At 42.2% G+C, this 18,060-nt stretch overlaps 1 protein-coding gene across 2 annotated transcripts in view; it reads left to right on the forward strand.

Annotated features, from left to right (window-relative positions):
- The first annotated feature begins 1,537 nt into the window (after window positions 1–1,537).
- Window positions 1,538–18,060, forward strand: part of BRAF (B-Raf proto-oncogene, serine/threonine kinase) — an 80,441-nt gene continuing 63,918 nt past the window's right edge. The window contains exons 1-2 of one of the 2 annotated variants that reach the window (XM_039383182.1): window positions 1,538–1,729; window positions 17,523–17,624. In XM_039383182.1, coding sequence (XP_039239116.1) covers window positions 1,598–1,729; window positions 17,523–17,624 — 234 coding nt within the window. In that variant the 5' untranslated portion in view covers window positions 1,538–1,597. The remainder of the gene's footprint in view (window positions 1,730–17,522; window positions 17,625–18,060) is intronic. The other variant, XM_027743837.2, reaches the window with a different exon arrangement.

Below are 18,060 nucleotides of genomic sequence, written 5' to 3' on the forward strand. Positions count from 1 at the left end.
CACAGTAAATTGAAGTTGTGTTTATTTACCAGTTGCAGCACTGCTGATATTGAACTGAACTTGAAAGACTTTTCCACGCCGATGGCCCCAGCGTGAAAGGTGAAACATAAATCTCAAATCTAGCACCAGGATTATTACATTAAGGGGTTGTATGTTTTCATGTTCACAGCTGAAGCGAAACAAAGATAAGGATGTTTGCACTTGCATATTTCAACTTAATATATTTTAATTGGCTACCATAAAATACATCAGGTTGTGTTAGAACAGCGTTTGTGCTCTCTGAAGTCCTGCTGCTCTTCTGGTACAGCAGCTTGTCTTTGCAATGCATTAGAATAGTGCTACCATTTCGGTGTCTGTAGTAACGACCTTTTCAGCGAGACAGCAGCTCAAACCCCCTGATATAGCGAACGCTTTATGTGTGCGTGTGTAAGCAGCATTTCAGTGGGTGTGGCACACAAGGATACGACACGGCTCCAGGTTTTCCTTTACACTGGCACTTTGGGGAAAGATGGTCACAAGCACCGAGGACAAGGTGGGGAGCATCTTTGGGGGCAGCAGCAAGAGCCGAGTCCAGCTCCTCCTCGCTCCTGAGCTGGAGGAGGGAGCGGCATTTCCCAAAGCACCGCTTCGGTGCCTCTGTCACTCGCACCAGGGGACGGGAGGCCACGGCAGGTCCTGCAGTGTGAGCCCACGCGTTATCCCTGGCAAGCCGGGCTGTCGAGGAAAGTGCTGCACGTCCTGTCATGCACACGCAGGGAAGACGAGATGGACATCCGGCCACTGGGATCTGCTCTCAGACCTCCAGACTGGACAAAGCCAGTCGGAGAACGGGAGAGAGGTGTTAGGAGGGGACGGATAGGGTCCTGATTCCTGCTGAGCCAGACTCGGGCAGCCCACGGCCCAGTGCTGTCAGTGGGAAAAATATGGATGTTTTATCGATCCTGGCAATCGATTATTTCAGTTCTAACCAGAGTTACAGCCAGCAGGTTAACGTGTGATTTTTGGGAGCGCGTCTGTCGCTGCCGCATGGCTCGTGTTTGCCAGGATTCACCCCAAAGCCGCCGCGCCGCTGTTCGCCGAGGGATGCCCGACATCCCATTCGTTCCTCGCTTCAGCCTCGCCGTCACCGCGCTCCCGCATTTATCTCGGGTTTCCCCGCTGCTGCTGAGGCCGCGGTTGGGAAGGACCCGGAGACCCCTCTGCCATGATGCCCAACCCTTCCCCGGCGCTCCCGCTTCCCGCTCCCGCTTCCCGCCCCCGGCACCGGCCCGGTGGGGGCCGCCAGGGGGCGCTGCGGCGCCAGCGGGGGGCGGGGCCTCGGCGGGGGGCGGGGCGCGCGCCTACGTCCGAGTTCCCAGGGCGGCGGGGCGGCCGCGCCGTGACGTCACGGTGCTTTCCCGGTGACGTCAGGCGGGCCCGCGCGCGGCGGTGCCGTGTGTGACGTCACGGTGCCGGGCCGTGACGCGGCGGCGCTGGGAGCGGGCCGGGGCCGCGCGCGCCGCCCGCCCCTCGCGCTACGGGTCGCGGCTGGGGCCGCCCCGGCGGCGGGGACGCGGCCGCCCCCGGCCCCGCCCTCGCCCCGGCGCTCCGGCCCAAGATGGCGGCGCTGAGCAGCGGCGGCAGCGCTGAGGGGGCCTCGCTCTTCAACGGGGACATGGAGCCCGAGCCGCCCGCGCTCGGCGCCGGCTACGCGGGGGGCGGCGGCGGGGACCCGGCCATCCCGGAGGAGGTGAGGCCGTCGCACGGCGGCGGCTGCGGCGCCCGCCCGTGGGGCCCGGGCCCGGCCGTGCCGTGCCGGGGGCGGCCCGAGCCGGCGGGGGCAGGAGCGGGGCCGCCCTGGACGGGGCACGGGGCGCGGGCGGGGCACGGGGACCCCCGGCCTGGTGCCCCCTGCGGAGGCTGCGGCCGGCGGGGGTTTGGTGCGGGGGCTTGGCCATCGGTTCCCCGCGGTGGGTTTGCAAACACTGGGAATGCATTTTGAACCCCCCAAGGCTGGGTTCGGTTCCCTCGGTGGACGTGCCCCGTCTTTGCACAAGGGGTCTGAGGAAATGTTGGCGGACGGGGCACTGTGGGGGCACGGAGGATGTCAGGCCTCTGGTTTGTGCCTTTCTTACATACTTCCTGTGTTTTTGGGGCTTATTACTTAACTTCCCAATCCCACGGAGGGCGAGCGGCACTACCTGTTTTGCCGGGGCTGCAGCGTGAGTTGCGAACGCTTCTGAGATGTTTTTTTCGGGAGGGGGAAGGAACAAACTGCGCCTTAACAACGCGAGGTGTTTTGCAAATCCAGGCACTGTAGGCATCCGAGCCAGACCAAATTGCCAGATGCCATGCACCGGCTCTGCTCCGGAGGGAAATGCAGACGCCAGGAGCTCTGCCGGTTTGTTCTGAACTCGCTGGGGATTATCTCAGCTCAGCTTTCCCTGGTGTGTCTGTGCAAGCCGTACGGGACCTCTCACCTGTGAGCGGTCCTGTGGCCCTGTGGGGGACCAAGCCCGCCTGCTGACCTCTGCTTTCTACCTCTAGCAGGCAAAAATGAGCTGGCTTTGATCAGCAGCTCTCAGGGGCGTCCAGTTTGATTCCCAACTCACCAAAGACAATTTTTTTTTAATCCATTTTATTTATTAACAGCATAGTGGGTTATAGTGGAATTAACGAGTTGAGAAGTTTGACAAGTACTAGAGCTCGTGCTGGGGAGATGGTCAGAAGGGAGAAACGGGGAAGGATTCCACCCCTATGGATGTTCAGAAGAAGTGAGATTGATTCCCTCATCTTAAGGAGTTACTTGCTTAAGGCAGGCAAAACTGAGCAGGGCACCATCTATTTTACACCCACCCAGCAGGGTGATTAAATGCCTTGAGTAATGTGACTCCAGTCCCAACTTCCCTGAGTAAGGAGAAACTCTCAGCTGGTTGAGAAACTGAAATACCTGAAGAGTGGGGTTTAACAAACACGCACTTTCAGCAGCAAAGTGGGGTTAAGAAGCTTCTCGTTGACTTGTGTTGCCCAGTTTGTGCTGGTGCAGCTGTGCACGGAATTTAATTTCTCGGTTATTTTCTGCCATAAAAAACAAATCTCTATGGAGTTACTCCAATAACTAGTTTATATTGTGGCCCTTGGAACAATAACATCAATACAGCTGAGCTGGTCGGATAAACTGCAATATAAGAGAGAAGAGAGGGAAAAGCAGTGGCAGGAGGCAGGATTTTTTTAAAAAATCAATTTTCATACCAAAGGGGGGGTGTTTGTGAAACTGCTGTAAGTCATTTGAACTTCAAAAATGTTTTACCCTGTGTCAGTCGTTAGATTTGATTCCAAATGGTAAATTACGTCGTGTGGCTGCTTCTGCCCCCATCCTGAATATCTTCCCCATGTGAGGGAGAGGGACAATCACCTGGAACACCTGCCAACCAGAAAGGGTGCAAGTATTTAGGAAGTGTGTGGGGATATTCTCGTATTATTTAAAAGCCAACTTCTTATTCATTGGAAATACTGAAACGCTCAGGTCTTAAGGCAGAGCTTGTTCTAGAGTTTTTATTTTCTGATGTGGTTTTGTTCTTTAGCTAGCTAGTTCTTCCTTGAGTTGTAAGTAATTAAGTTTTGTTTACTGTATAAGTACAGCTATTACTTCATTTAGACCTGTACCTTTAGTAAAGGTCAAGCCCAAAAAATTGCTGACACAGTTAAAATGGAAACTATACTTAATACTAAACCAAGTCAACAGAAAGAATAATGCAAATTCAAAGTGGCATAAGTCAGAAAAATAGTGAAGTGCTTTTAATTGACTCATGGCTCTAATGCAAATCCATGTTCTGGTGTTTTGTCTCAGTCCTTCAAGACAAGGTAAATCTAAGCTTTAAAAGTAACCTTGCTGTGGAAACCTGTCAAGGAGCATAACCTTAATGATTCTGAGGACATACCTGGAAACCTTTCAGTTCCTATAAGTCTTTAGGGAAATGCAGTCCTGATTCCCAGGAGGTAAGCCTTCAGTTCTACACCCAGTTTCTAGTTTTAAAAGGGGGCAGACAACAAGAATTTCTGATGGATGTTGAAGTTGTCTTACACTTGTAAGTTGGAGCCCTCTGGTAAAGGGGGTGCTCTGTATTGAGGTTGTAATCGAGTGCTCTGTGTTGGTTACAGCTACATCAGTGTCCCTTATGAATTCTCTGGGGCTTTGAAAAACAAATTTAAGACATATTGTTCAACTCAAATCGTGAATTTAGGGCTTTAGAAATTGCTTCGCTAGCCTAAGTGCCAATACTAAAAATCTTCTAATAATCATATAATAATTCTTATAATAAAGAGAATAGTAATTGCTAAAGCTTTTCCCTCCCCATATTACCATTCAAGGTTGGCAAGAGTAGTTGCTTGTGCGCTCATATGGGATATCTAGGAAATGAGTACTTGGAGACAGAAGGATCTGAAAAGGGTAGGGGCAAGTGGATTTACAGAACTTTCCCTCTTCCGCCCACCATTCGGTTGCTGGTGCTCGGAGGCCTGGATGTGAGCTGGCGTCCAGAGGCACATTGGTTGGCTTCTTCCCCAGGATGAATTCTTGGGACAAGAGATTGTTTGGATGGAAGGTTTTCAGAGTATTCCAGGGTTGTTGATATAGTAAGGAGTGTGTGACAGCTGGGAGGAAAGGTTCTGCTCTTGTTGCTAGAGATTATTTACACCAATATTAAATAATTCAAATGGGATTTTCTGTACTCGGAGCTTTATGCCCTGAACTGCTCTTTGTAAGACCAGAATTACTTTGAAGGCTGTGAAGTGAGGGCCTGAGCTGCTGGATGGTCGATCATTTTCTAGGCAGCAATGCTGGAATTTATCCTGCATGAATATTAGTTATAAATTTAGAAACCTTAATCCTATGAAACAGATTTAAGAAGAAGAAGAAAATGGAGAGTGGGTGAAAAGATATATAAGATGAAGATAGAATGAAAAGGCACCTCTAACCTTACAGTATGAAGTAAGTTGTGGGTTTTCATAAAATAATATAGATACACCAAATAAAACTGGGGCTAGTTTTGTTACAGTAATGTTTAGGGAACCTATTGTGTTGGGTATTAGAACAACTTTCCTTTAAAGTTTCTAGTTCTCAAAGAGTTTGCAGTTAAACATGCTACTTGTTTGGAAAGTTGAAACCACATGAGTGGTTTTTTACTTCACTACTTTATGTTTGATCTCAATTATGTTTACTGGCATTTGTGTTCAGTGATTGAGCTAACTTCACAGTCTGTGAATGACATCCTATTTAATTGTGAGGACAAGTTAAACTTGAGCTGGATGTAAAGCATCTTGTAGATAATATTCTGCAGTAGTATATCTCAAAAGATAAGTGAAATAATTTTTTTGTTTTGCATAGAACAGGAAAGGCTGTAGCTGAATACTATGTCTGAGTTTGGGTCCCAGCCTCAAGAAGTGCATGGTCTGGCTGAGGAGAGTCTAGAGAAGAATAATAAGTGATCTGAAGTCTAGAAGGTCAGAGCTTTGAAGAAAGACTGAAAAAAACCTGAGATTAAAAAAGAAACGGAAATTGTCAAATCTGTTGCAAAGAATCCAAATAACTCATTTGCCAGCTTGTGGCCATTACTGCCAGAAGTAGTGAGTTTGAATGGTAGCAGAGGAGATGGTTTCATGTTACTATAATTTTCCTTATGGCTAGGTACAGGGAAGCATTAAAATAGACTTTCTTAACTTATTCATAAAATGCCCATTAATAGATTATCACCTCCACAGGCAACCATATGTCAGGAATGATGGGGGAAAGTTTATTCAGGTATGGAAAAGACAATGACTTTGATAACCTCTCATCTTTTTTTCCTTGGGCTTTTTATGATTTATTTGTGGCAAGGCAGATAGAACGTTAGTACACAACCTTGAAATATCTGAGTTTATTTGGGATATTAAAGAGATTTCTGCTTATGATATTTTCCCCCAAAAGCAATAGGATTAACAGCTCTGTCCTGTGGTAGCTTGTTTGATTACACAAAAGTTGCTTAATAGAGTAGTGGCTCCTTCTGAAAAGTTTTGATGTCTTGGGAGGCTTGTTTCTTGTCTCTGTGGATATCCACAAACTGGTTGGGCACAGAATGTTTAGTACTGATTTTTTTTTTTGTTGATTTATGTTGTTGCTTAAGCCACTAATGCTATTCCCATTTGTATTTTGTTGTGTATTTTGTTTTAAACTCAAAGATCTTGTATTTTTAAAGCTGTTCTAATAATATCCTTCTTGACACTTGTGTAGTCAGGAATGGCAATTCTGTTGTTGCATGAAGTTAAAAATACTGTAGACCAAGTAAGATTTTGGTTTTGGTTGATTTTTTTTATTTTAAATGGAGATATCTTTGGATGGCAGCTAATTTCTAAAACAAACTGATAAACCCCATAGGTTTCCTTAAGGTTGCAATATTCCATTTCATTAATTTGTCACAAATCTATAGTTCGGTTTAATTAATTGTTACATCTATAGAAAAATTTGACTGCATGAAACATTTTGCAGGGAATTCGACTTAGAAGGAAGTCTAATTTTATTTGTACTTATAAGGGAAACAAAAGAAGGCTTCAGTTGATCATAAAATTTTTAACTGTTTTCCAGTCCAGCCTTACGTAGAAACTGTTGCAGGTGTAACAGGGTTGTGGATTTTTTTCTTGAGACGCACTCTGTCCAAGTGTAAGTTTTATTTTCAGTTTGAACCACTCGCTTGTGGAGGGTGGTGAGATGTATGGTACAGTAGAGATCCCTGCAGTTAGACCCAAGTCACCAAGCAGTGCTCTGACACCCAGGGCCAGGTTTTGCCATTTCCTGGGCCTGTCTCACATGGTTTAGCCAGGTCTGCTCCCCTGTGCCACCTTGGTACCAAGCAGGTCCTGTCCTAATTTGGTTCAACTCAGTAGTGCTGTAGGAAATTGGCATCACTTCTGCTGGATTAATTTTCTGCAGACTTAGTTAATGGAATCTCTCCAACATGAGGAGTGCTCCATGGGCCCCTAAGGGCTTGTCAGGGGAGAGTAGTGGTAGTATGGTGTGTGTATGTGTGTGTGTCCCCTTTTCTGATTTGTTTTTATAAATCATCTTTGTCCCATGAAACTGCACTAGCCTTCATCTTTGCCTGAGACTTCCTTCGCTGGACTTGCCAGGTTTAGGTCTTGACACCTTGGATTTGATGGTCTTGAGCTTCCCATGCTGGGTTGTAACAATCTGACTTGGTGTCTCTGGAGCCCTTCCGAGCAAGCCATGCCTTCCACAGAAGTAGGATTGCAGCCACAGCTTTGCCAGGGACATGAAGGTGTCTGCGAGCTTCTTGTGTAGCAAGTGTACGTTTCCAACAGCCTTGACCACGTGAGAGTTCTGGGTACAGTATTTCATTTCTTGAGGTGTGAGATGGTTTTCATAATTTTCAACTGTTCACACATCTGTGTGTGAACACAGCTACTTTCTCATAGCTAGTGCAGGATACAGAAGTCAGCATGCAAGATACATGTTTCTTTGCTTCAGCGTTTTTATTCCAGTTGCTCTTGAGCTTTTTGGGTATATAATGGAATTATCTGAATCTTCCCTCCTGTGCACAGCTTCTTTCCAAAACAATGAAATATGTACTCATTCAGCTGATTCTCTCTTCTGTGCCCAGTGCTAAAGAAGGCTGGTTGATGCAGAATTACAGGCTGTTTCTTTTTTCCCTGCTTAAACCCCTTGCTGCATTTGGCTTGTTACTCCACCTTTTTAGCATTTGTGAGTCTTGGAGGAGCAGCAACAGTGCCTTTCTTTATTTATTCTGTTTCTGATGACATTTTACAAAAGTGTACCCTAGCAAAAAAGGGGCGAAGCAGGCGAGGGTCTAATTTGTAACCCTTCCCAGTGACTGAAGATGGTGTCAGTTCAGGCAGGAGTTTTCAGGGGGCACTGCCAGTTATCATCCTGCAACACTCCACACCAGCACAAGCATTTAAGTTCAGCAAACAGAACCTGTGCTCTCTTAAAAATGCAGGCTGTTGTGCCGTGCTCAACAAATGCTCAGCATCAAATGAATTTTCCACACTATCTGTATTAAATTCAGGAGATCGCAGGAGTGTGTTTGAGCACTGAAGGAAACTTTTTTTTCTTTTCTAAGGTTTGATCAGGTGAAATATTTTTGTGGGTTCTCCCAGTGTACCTACACAAAGCTCAGCATGAAGGGGCAATTCAGTTTCTATGTGAAAGGTACTGACTTTGTTTAAAATCTTTCTTCTAGGAGACAAGGAAGAGAAGTTGTTAATGAACAAAATGAACTTAGTTTAAAAATGTGTTGCATGTGACCACGAAAACAGCAATACCAACTCTAATATCTTCATCTGTTCCATAGTGAGGTCACTTAAACAGTATCATTATTAGTAAAACTGTTGTTAATGCCCTGATAAGTAGTAAATACTTTTCATGTGCAGTTATGTAGTGTTCAGTCAACATTTTCTGACACTTGGAGCACAGACTTGGTAACTTAATTTTTTTCCTCCTTTATCTCAGATAAAGGGTTTGGTTTGAAGGTAGACATTTCTGAAGTCTGAGTAGCATGTCTAGTTTTTTTATATCTCTAGTGCAAGTTATTCACTAGTGGTGTTTGAAAGGCACTATAAAATCAACCTGAGGTAAAACACATCATTATGACTAAGAAGTTGGTAGTATCTAGGTGTTTGGAACTGGATGGTTGTATACTGGTGTCTCAGTCTTTGATCTGGTTTTGTAAATTTATTCATTAAACTTGATAGGTCAAACATTCTCTCTGATTGCTTTAAGTAATGTAGATTTAAATGTGAGTCTTTAGTATCTAAGGTGTCTTTCAGAAAGGATTTCTTTAAGCGTTCTCATAATTTTGCTAGAATGCAGTTTGTGTTGTCTCTTGTGACATTTTTAAGCCTATGTACGTCTTTGAAAATTGAAGTAACTTTTTCCAGACTCTAGGTTAAGTAGTTAGAGAGTATAAAGGTTTTCTTTAACGCTTCTCATTCTATGATGGGTGGCAAGGACCTAATTCTGCCTTTTAAATGATTTCATTTCTGAAGTTAATACCAGGGTTACTAAGGCAGGATGGTCTGCTGAGTAGAACATAGAATGCTGTTTAGGAGAATGTGGTTTCTGTGGCAGTTCCTATTTGACTTTTCTGTGACTTGGAGCAAATTACCTGTGTTTTAAAAATAAAAAGAAAAAATCAAGTATATTTGCCCTGTTTCAGCTTTTGAGACCTGTTTGTGATAAAATGTGATACATTAATTGCTTTATTGTATCACAGATATTTCTAAACAAGCAGAATATATTTGTACTTGACCAAACAATTCCAGCTGTCTTTTACATTTTCTAATCAGTTGGTAGGAAACACGTGCACAGTGTAGTAATAGTTTAATGGTGGAATATTGCAAAGTGTACAACAAATTATTTTGTGGATTGATAACATGAACTTTTAAATAGGTGCTGATTATCTTTTCTGGATAGTCTAATTAATTGTGTGCTCTGGCAAGGAGAGAGAAGAATTAAGTTCTGTAGTTCAGCTGAGACTGAGTTTATTTGTTTTGTCATTTTAATTAATGTGACCCAAGCTGTGTAAGAGCTCTGCTTGACTACCATTTGCTTCTTATAGGCAATTATTGTAATTAGCTGGCTGGTTGCTTGCTTTCCATCACAAATATGACTTGTGTTCAGCTTAAGGTGTGCAGAGAAGTAGTTTGGTGTATTCATGATAATCTTTTTTAAATGTCACCTCTGCGTGAGTTTAACACTATTGAGATTCTGTGGTAGTTACCTGTATAAAGCAAAATTGCATTCTTAAATGGGTTAGAAAATCTGGATAGTTGTTTTGGGAGTTTTTCCCCCTCTCTCTCTCTTTATTTTTATTTTTTTTTTAAAACCTTTGACTGTCTAGGGAGAAGTTGTTAAATTAATAGATGTAAATACAGTGGATTGTACCAGAAGTCAGTCTGTGCGTGATCTTCGTGACTATTGAATTAATACCAAAGTGAATAAAAGGGACTACTAGTACTGCAGCACAAAAGCCGTGAGGAATATGGAACTAAAGATTTCGCTGTGCAACTGGTGGTTAACGATTTAAATGAAGGATACAGACAGCTCTTATTTTTCCACACGCTGCTGTTCTACTGTGGTAAGAGAACATTTGTTAACTTTCCTTTTTATAGCGCTTGGAGGCAAATTCTACTTAGCAGCAAGCAGCAAAGATGGCAGGTGATGGAAAAAGTGGGGAAATGAAAGAGAATTGAAACCTCAACAGGAAGGCTGCTGCTTCATGGTAGCCCGAATCCATCTAACTGTGGGCTATAGAGAGGAAAGGTGACTTTTTTCACCAGCTCAGGTGATCACTGGGTCCTTTGCCAAGCTGTTCCAGCACAGTAGGCTGGCAGAAGGCTAACCTTGACAAAGAGAACAATTTTTTGCTTGTTTAGCATCTGAAATGGTTCATCCAAAAGTTTATGTTCTGGAGAAAGAATAAGGAAGGGAGCAGGGGTAAATAGCCAAGGACAATGTGATAATTGCACCCACCATATAGGCTGGCATGAGCTGCAGAGGGGACAGTGCCTAAGGCTCCTGGTGGCTTTGTTCTTACAGTAAAACTACTTGGTTGTGTTGCAAGCTAGACTTCACTGAGCTTTATCCTTTACAGTTTTTCAGTGTATTTGAGAAAATATTTTTAAACACTTAAAGATGTAATGAACATTTAAAGTCTTAATTCCTTTCTTAAAGAGGAGGCAACTTAAGGGGCAAACTGGACAGACTGGAAGACTTTATTCTGCTTTAAGAGTAGAGCTGAATGATGAGCAATTCAGTTTGTGTTTAGAATTAATGAAAGGAAAAGACATAGATAACTTTTACTTAATGTTCTTGTATCTCTCATTTCTTTGCAAACCATCAGTTGCAACTGAGAGTAAAGTAACACCCAGTTTGTGTAGTGGAAAGCCCCCAGTTAAAGAAAGCAAGTTTTTATGGAATATGTTTGTCTTAGAATCACACAATGAGTCTGCTACTGATTTTTTTTCCATAGAGTTTCTGCAGTGAACTCCTCAAAGATGGCACTCTCATACTTGAGCGTTACCTTAGCGAAATGCTTCCTAGTTTTTTGGAGAAGGGTGGAAGTTGTTGGGCGTTTGGTTTTGGTGGGGTGATGATGTTTAACAGGCAGAGTGTCAGAACAGGTGCGGTTGAAACCTGCATTGCTGGTTACAAGTTAGTCTTTCCTTCCTAAAAAGTGTTACCTGTTAAATGGAAAATAGCTTTTCATCTTGAAGCCTTTTTAATATTTTATTAACTGTTGTGCTTACAGCAGGTGCTTGCTGATCACATTACTGTATTAGTTGACCTAGTTATGATCTTTGTCATCAGACAGGATGGTACAAAAAATGTTGTACCTCTTCTGGAGGGTTTTCCTTCCTGAATGTAATTTTGTGTATCTTCACCAAGGCCAGTCTTCGTTAGTCTAGAAAGATACGTTCATAGACTTTTGTGGAAAAAGAGATAAGGGATCCTTTTTTTCTTGGCTGCAGTAACTTCTGTAGATATTGTTGTCTGTAACCTATCTACTCATCTGTGGTTGTAAATTTTATCAGGCTCATTTTTAATGGCCTAGGTACAAACTTTGATAGTTTATTTCCATTATTGGCTGTCTCACACATTGTAAAGGACCTGTAAATAAAAATGATAAAACCAATTCACCAAGATTAATAAAAAGCTGAGAAATAAAGTAGGAAAGGCAAGCCTTGATGCTGATGTTCTTGTCACTGTGTAAATTCTCGTGTGAAACCCACTGCAAGCTTGTTTTCAATTCATTAAAGTTTTTCAGCTGTTGGTATTTTTTACACTTGTTCAGTAAAAAGTTTACACTGTTGAAAATGTGGTAAGTGTGATGAACCAGGGGATAGCAGGGAAAATGGAAAAATTAACACGGGATGTGCAGGTTGTGAGAAGCTTCCACTGAGTGATGGAGAAGAGCTAGAGTCTGGAGTATCAGAAGAAGGAAAGGACCGTCCTTCCCACTGTATGGGCATGTTCCAGCAGAAAATGCCTGCAGAAAATGAAAAGCAAGCTTTGTAAGAATCCAGAAGAGGAATGGGACCATTCAGGATGGATAAGTGGGGAAAGGTACCTGAAGGAAAGTTACCAAAATGTGAGAAAGAGGTAACAGTGATTTTCAGCGCAGAAACTCGAAAACACAACTTGTGCATGTTGCCATGCAAATGATGAGATGGGGTACTGTGTTATTAACCCCATTCCTGTGTCCTCTTGCCTCTCTTGCATCCAAGCACTTTGCTTTCAAGTTAGTTAATACATTAGTCCAGCTAAGGATGATCTTTTACATGACAGCTCTCTAAAGCATTTTCTGACAAGTGGATCCTGGCTCAGTGGACCAAACCATTGAATTGATTGTGTAAGAAAGAAGCCTGAAAATGAGTGATTAGAATAGTATTGGATAGGTGTTGATGATTTTGTCCTCCTTCTAAAACAGTTTCCAAATAAAATGCTTAATTTTTTATTTTTAATTACATTGTTGGTTCTACCAGAGTATTCTCTATCATCACCAAATGTGAGAATCCAAATTCAGGGCATCCCATGCTTGGACAAATAATGGCTTTTTTTTTTTTTTTTTTTTTTTTTTTTTTACAGAATAGATTTGAACTTTCAGGTGTCTTCTACCAAATAGGAATCATATGGCTTAGAATTGGGATGTGCTGTAAGATTTGAGTACTGATGCCAGATGCAAAAAGTATGGAAGAGAAGTTTGCTTTGTATTGTCTCGGGCACTGCACATTTTGACGAGCGGCAAAGGATGCAAAAATAACTTTGTGGCTTAGAGCCTCGCATTTGTGGAGCCACGGTCTTCCCTGAATAGAATGGATTTAGGCTTCTTCTGTATCTGACTTGCCTCTGGCTTGAAATAGGTCATCATCTTTATTGCATTGCAAGGGAGTGCTTATTTGCAAAATTAATGCACAATTATCCGCAATCGGCAGATTCAAGTTGATATATTCCAGTATATCTGGAATATTTCCAGTCGTCTGGCTGCCTGTGTCTGTTAGCCTGCGTCAGCTTCCTTGTGTCAGCAGCACTAAAAGGAGAATCAAATCTAATCTCTTGTGATAGAGAATAACCTTAACCTAATGCTACCAGATAGGACAGAAACATTTATTTGATGCTTTTTTTGGAAAAATGATAAGGTTATCCATGCTGTAAAGGATTCATTACTTTTTCATGGAACTACAATGAAACAAAGTGTCTCACGTCCCTGTGCCGTTTCCCATGGAAAGGGACCATTCTTGCGTGTGGGCAGTACTAGATGCACTGCAGATTTCCTTCAGAATGCATTAAGATTTGTAGGAACTGTCTCTTAGGCTGGCATCGATTTTTGTGTTTCTGTGAGATACTTGGCAGTCGTGGGTTTATGGTTTCCTACAGGTGTGGAGCTTCATAAATGCAGTGGAGCACCCGTAAGAGTAAGAAAAAACAGGTCTGTTCTTTCTTAATAACCATCAGGCTTCTGCAGTTTTCTTTTACTTCTAAAGAAAGTGTGAATAAAGAGTGGATAAAGGGATTACTTTAATCTTTAAAAACTTGGTTTTATTCTGTTGTGTAGGAACAAGCTCTTTGGTCCAGAACTGATTGATAAAAGGATTCCATGTGTCATTTTTTGCTGTCTGTTGTTAGGTAGTTCTTTGCTGCTTTCCTGGAATGTATGTGCTTATGGGGAATGAGACACCTGCTAGGCAATTTTTGTACATTTAGATTTTATCTGGACAGTTTGAAGAAACCTATATGTGTGTGAATGCTGCTGAATTCCAGAGATGTCATTCTTAAGAACCTAGTGTTTCAGGGTTTTTTCCACAGCAGAGATAGGGATATATCTTGGCTCGAGGTTGGTAAGGCTGGGCTGTGCACATGATGCAAACTTAGCTGAGTTGTCTGAACAAGCAAGTCTGCGAGGAGGAAAGACAGGCTGAAGTTGCTGGCTCTGCTGGCTGTGTCAGTGCAAAAGGTGTGGTGTAGATTTTGTGAGGCAGAAGCTGCGTGTACTGTGGTGGGCAGAGACAGACTTCTTCGAGTCAGGAGAGGTCACTTGTTCTGAGTTCTAGTTAGGAAAAGACTTGAGTTCCTTCAATTGAGTTGAAGTAGCCATAGATCCTGCATAGTAGGATGCAATATACCTGCACACGGGTTGATTCTCAAGGAGCTAGCTGCTTAAGGGTTGCTCTGGTTCACAAAAAACCTATGACTAAACTTATTCCCTGATGTAGAAAGCCAGAAGGTAAGTTCTCTTTAAGTAAAGTTAAGTAAGGGTTGCCACTTAAAAGGGAATTGTGAAGCTTGGAAATTTTGTCATGGCATATGTGTTCTTGTGCATACTTGGTTAGGAGTAGAATATGCTAGTCACTACTAGATTTGTGAAAGTTTTCTCATCTTGTCAGAAGACTTTTGATGAATATGGGACACAAAATAGCTTTTCCATTTCTGTGTGCAACAAGTAATTATTTGTTGCTATGGTTGACTTTGATAAATTTCCTTCTGCCTTCAGTGTACTTTTAACTGTGTGAGAAGCCTTTCTAAGATTATAGAAATGTAAAGTTTGCCTGTAAGATTCACTTGTGGAAAGGCTCTTGGTTTACTGCACAGATGTATAGTAGGTAATTCAGGGAAATGTTTTTGGTTCCTCTGAGAAATTTTGTCTTCCATTAGACTTCAATTTCAGGTTCTTCAGGTGAAGATATTTTTACTGTAGCCTGGCAGCTGACAGTAAGCTTAAGGGGTTTTTCTTCAATCGTAGAATTACAGATTGGTTTGGGTTGGAAGGGACCTTGAAGATCATCTAGTTCCACCCTCCCAGGCATGGGCAGGGACACCTTCCACTAGACCATGTTGCTCAAAGCCTTGAACACTGTCAGGGATGGGGCAGCCACAACCTCGTGGGGCGACCTAAAATAGTCACTCAGTGTTTGCACTTGTCATGGTATGAACTTCGGAGGAAGATGTCTGCCCTTGTTAAATGCTGTTTGATCTCTTGCCAGCATCTCCTAAATAACTTGCTTCCATTGTGCATGTTGGTGTTGCTCAGTTATATTTGTTGTTTGGTATCTTCACTGTAAGAGAAGAGGGGAGCAAGGTTGTGGTTATGGACACAAAATAGAAAATAACATACAAGGAAGGAAGTTACTCATTATCAATCTTAAAAGTATTCGGAAACTCATTTGGCAGGGGCTCATTCTGCTTGGCACTAGTGAGGCCTCACCCCAAGTGCTGTGTCCAGTTTGGGACACTTCCCAATACAAGAGAGACATAAAAGGGAGTCCAGTGAAGAGCCATGAAGATGATTAAGGGCTGGTGAATGGAAAATGGAGCCAGGCTGTCTTCAGCAGTGCCCAGTGACAGGGCCAGGGGCAGTGGACACAAACAGAAACGGGAGGTTCCTTCTGAACATCAGGAGACGTTTTATTGTGAGCTTAACTGAACACTGGCACAGGTTGCTCATGTAGGCTGTGGAGCCTCCATCCTTGGAGATATTCAAAAACCGTCTGGACATGGTCCTGGGCAGCCTGTTTGAGGAGGGGTTTGGACCAGATGATCTCCAGAGTTCCCTTCCAACCTCAATCCTTCTGCAATTCTGTATTACTTTGTCAGTGAAGAATGTTCCCTCCTCACCCTCCCCATTGCCAGGTGTTTAAGTGGAGTAAGTTGTTGATGTGATACAGCAGATGTTGAGGAAAACCTTTGCTGGGTAAAATTGCCAGAGTGACCAAATAAAAGAAGTTTCACTAAGTACTAATAAACCTGTTTCTGAAGATAATCTTGAGACGATTCCTAAGATTGCCAGGAATTTTCAGTGTACACACCCAGGTTAACAGCATATTGCCAGTTACATGGGAAGTAAACATCCTAATATATTGACACCCTTATATTGAACAGGTTAATTGAGATGGTGTTGATTCAAGCTTGTTCTTTTCACCAAGCATGCAACTAACCCTTGCCATCTTGGGAAAAACTAGCAAAACACAGAAATGCTTCTTTTTGCTGCTGGTTGGCAGTCTCAGCTTCAACATGATAAATTGATTGCAAGTTGAGAAGCAGGTTGACTTCCACAGTTGCCTCAAGAGAATTTGTGTACAGAATACTTGAGTAGCGCACTCTTTGGTGTCCCCCCATACTCCTCACTCTTTATAGTTTGGTTTGCTTGTTCCTGAGCAAACTATTTTTGCTCAACTGCAGCTTCTTGATGAAATCATTGTTCTGGTAGCTGTTCTAAAAATTGGTCTAGAAGTGAATCAATCATTAGTTTCCTTCAGGAAATTGCTGCAGATAACTGATATATAGAATTAGGATGGGGAAATAAGGTGGTGTGCAAAATGCAGTTTCAGTATTTTAGAGGGTGTTTATTCATGAACTTCTAAATTTAAGTAATAAAACTTGTTTTGATCCAACTTGAATTACATCTTCTTGGTGGTGCCTACTTCAGAAAATGAAGTTATTTGCTTTTTATTTTTTTTTTAAGAGGTAGGTTGTCACAGTTTGTACATCCAGACCTGGTCTTGAGGCTGTATATATTTTAATCCGGGAAGTAGAAAAGAGTTAAACTGAAAAAGGCAATGGGAGTCTTTGAACTACCTTTGGAAGAAGTACTGTTTATATAGCCTTCATTTCTTCCATCCTGGATCTAAAAACTGATAGAATAATTTTTTCTGGTAGGTAGTCTAAAAACAGTACAGATGAAGAGTGATTCTCCTTTCTTCCTCCCTTGTGCTCAGCTATAAATTTCTGAATTTGCTTGGACTCAAGTAACTTCTTACATCAGTATAGCATTATTGCTTTAGAGGTTTGGGTTTGTGCTTTGCTGCTTTTTTAGATATAAATTTGAATTCATACTGCTGTTCACCTACAGTAGTCTCCAGGTCCTGAAGTTAACTCTTTCAGGTTGTGCAGAATCAGTAGCGACATAAGTTGCTTCACAGTACAACGCCCTAAGTTGTCGCTGTGCACTAGAGGTAAATGTGTTTTCCAGGTTGTGTCCAAGGTCTGTAACTTGCAGGGTAGACTGAGTACAGAAGTCAAGGTGTAAAAGGTACTCTTTAAGATCAAAACATCCTATTCCCATGTAAATAGAACACTAGGTCTAGGTTTTGTGAGTGTTGTTTATACATATTATTGAGGTTTGATAGAAAAACTCCTTTGCTAAACTTTGTGGTACTGTAGAAATTGGATTGCAAAGTCTTGCAAGGAAAATACCTAATATGATCTTGATAAACAAGAGAAATAAACCATTCTTAGAAGTTGTTTATTCAATGAGGTCCTGAGTTTTAAAACCAAATTTGATTTTTCTCTGTTTATCTCAGAAGCACGCTATTACTGACACTGGATGAACAGGATAGCCTTTTGCACTCCTTTATTGATAACTAAAATTTTTATTATGGACTTATAAATATCAAGAAAATGTTTTGGGGGTTGTTTGTTTTAGGACAGATTCTGCAGGGTCCTTTCGATGATTAAAAAACTTAATTTTCTATTTTAGGTGTGGAATATCAAACAGATGATTAAATTGACTCAAGAACATATAGAGGCACTGCTAGACAAATTTGGAGGAGAGCATAACCCACCATCGATATATTTAGAGGTAAGTTTATGTGGCTCAATGAATGGTATGTTACCTTAATCTTATATGAAGCATCTTATGTTAAAACTGAGAATACCTGTAGTAAAAGAGAATATTTTCCTTGTGTATTACAAACTTAACTCTTTTCTTGGAGATAGAGAGGAACTGTATGGGATTCCTGATACACATCAGTAGGGGAAGATCAGTGATGTGGTCTAATAATTATATTGGTGCAACTAAAATATAAAGCATCCTTTTTAGGGGCCAGGGAGGAGAAGATTGTGTGTGTATAATAAAGTCATGCTCTGTTAAAAGCAAATATATACACATACACATGAAAACATTTCGTAAGAGTAACTTTGCCTTTAAAGCAGTTGACTTCACTTTTTTCCCTTTGAAAAATGATCATGTATAATCCAAAAATTTCTGTTACTAGAAGGGAACTTCTTAAATACGT

This window comes from Pipra filicauda, unplaced genomic scaffold (assembly GCF_003945595.2).
Source record: "Pipra filicauda isolate LSUMZ 115617 unplaced genomic scaffold, ASM394559v2 scaffold2_size9829703_pilon, whole genome shotgun sequence".
NCBI lineage: Eukaryota > Metazoa > Chordata > Aves > Passeriformes > Pipridae > Pipra > Pipra filicauda.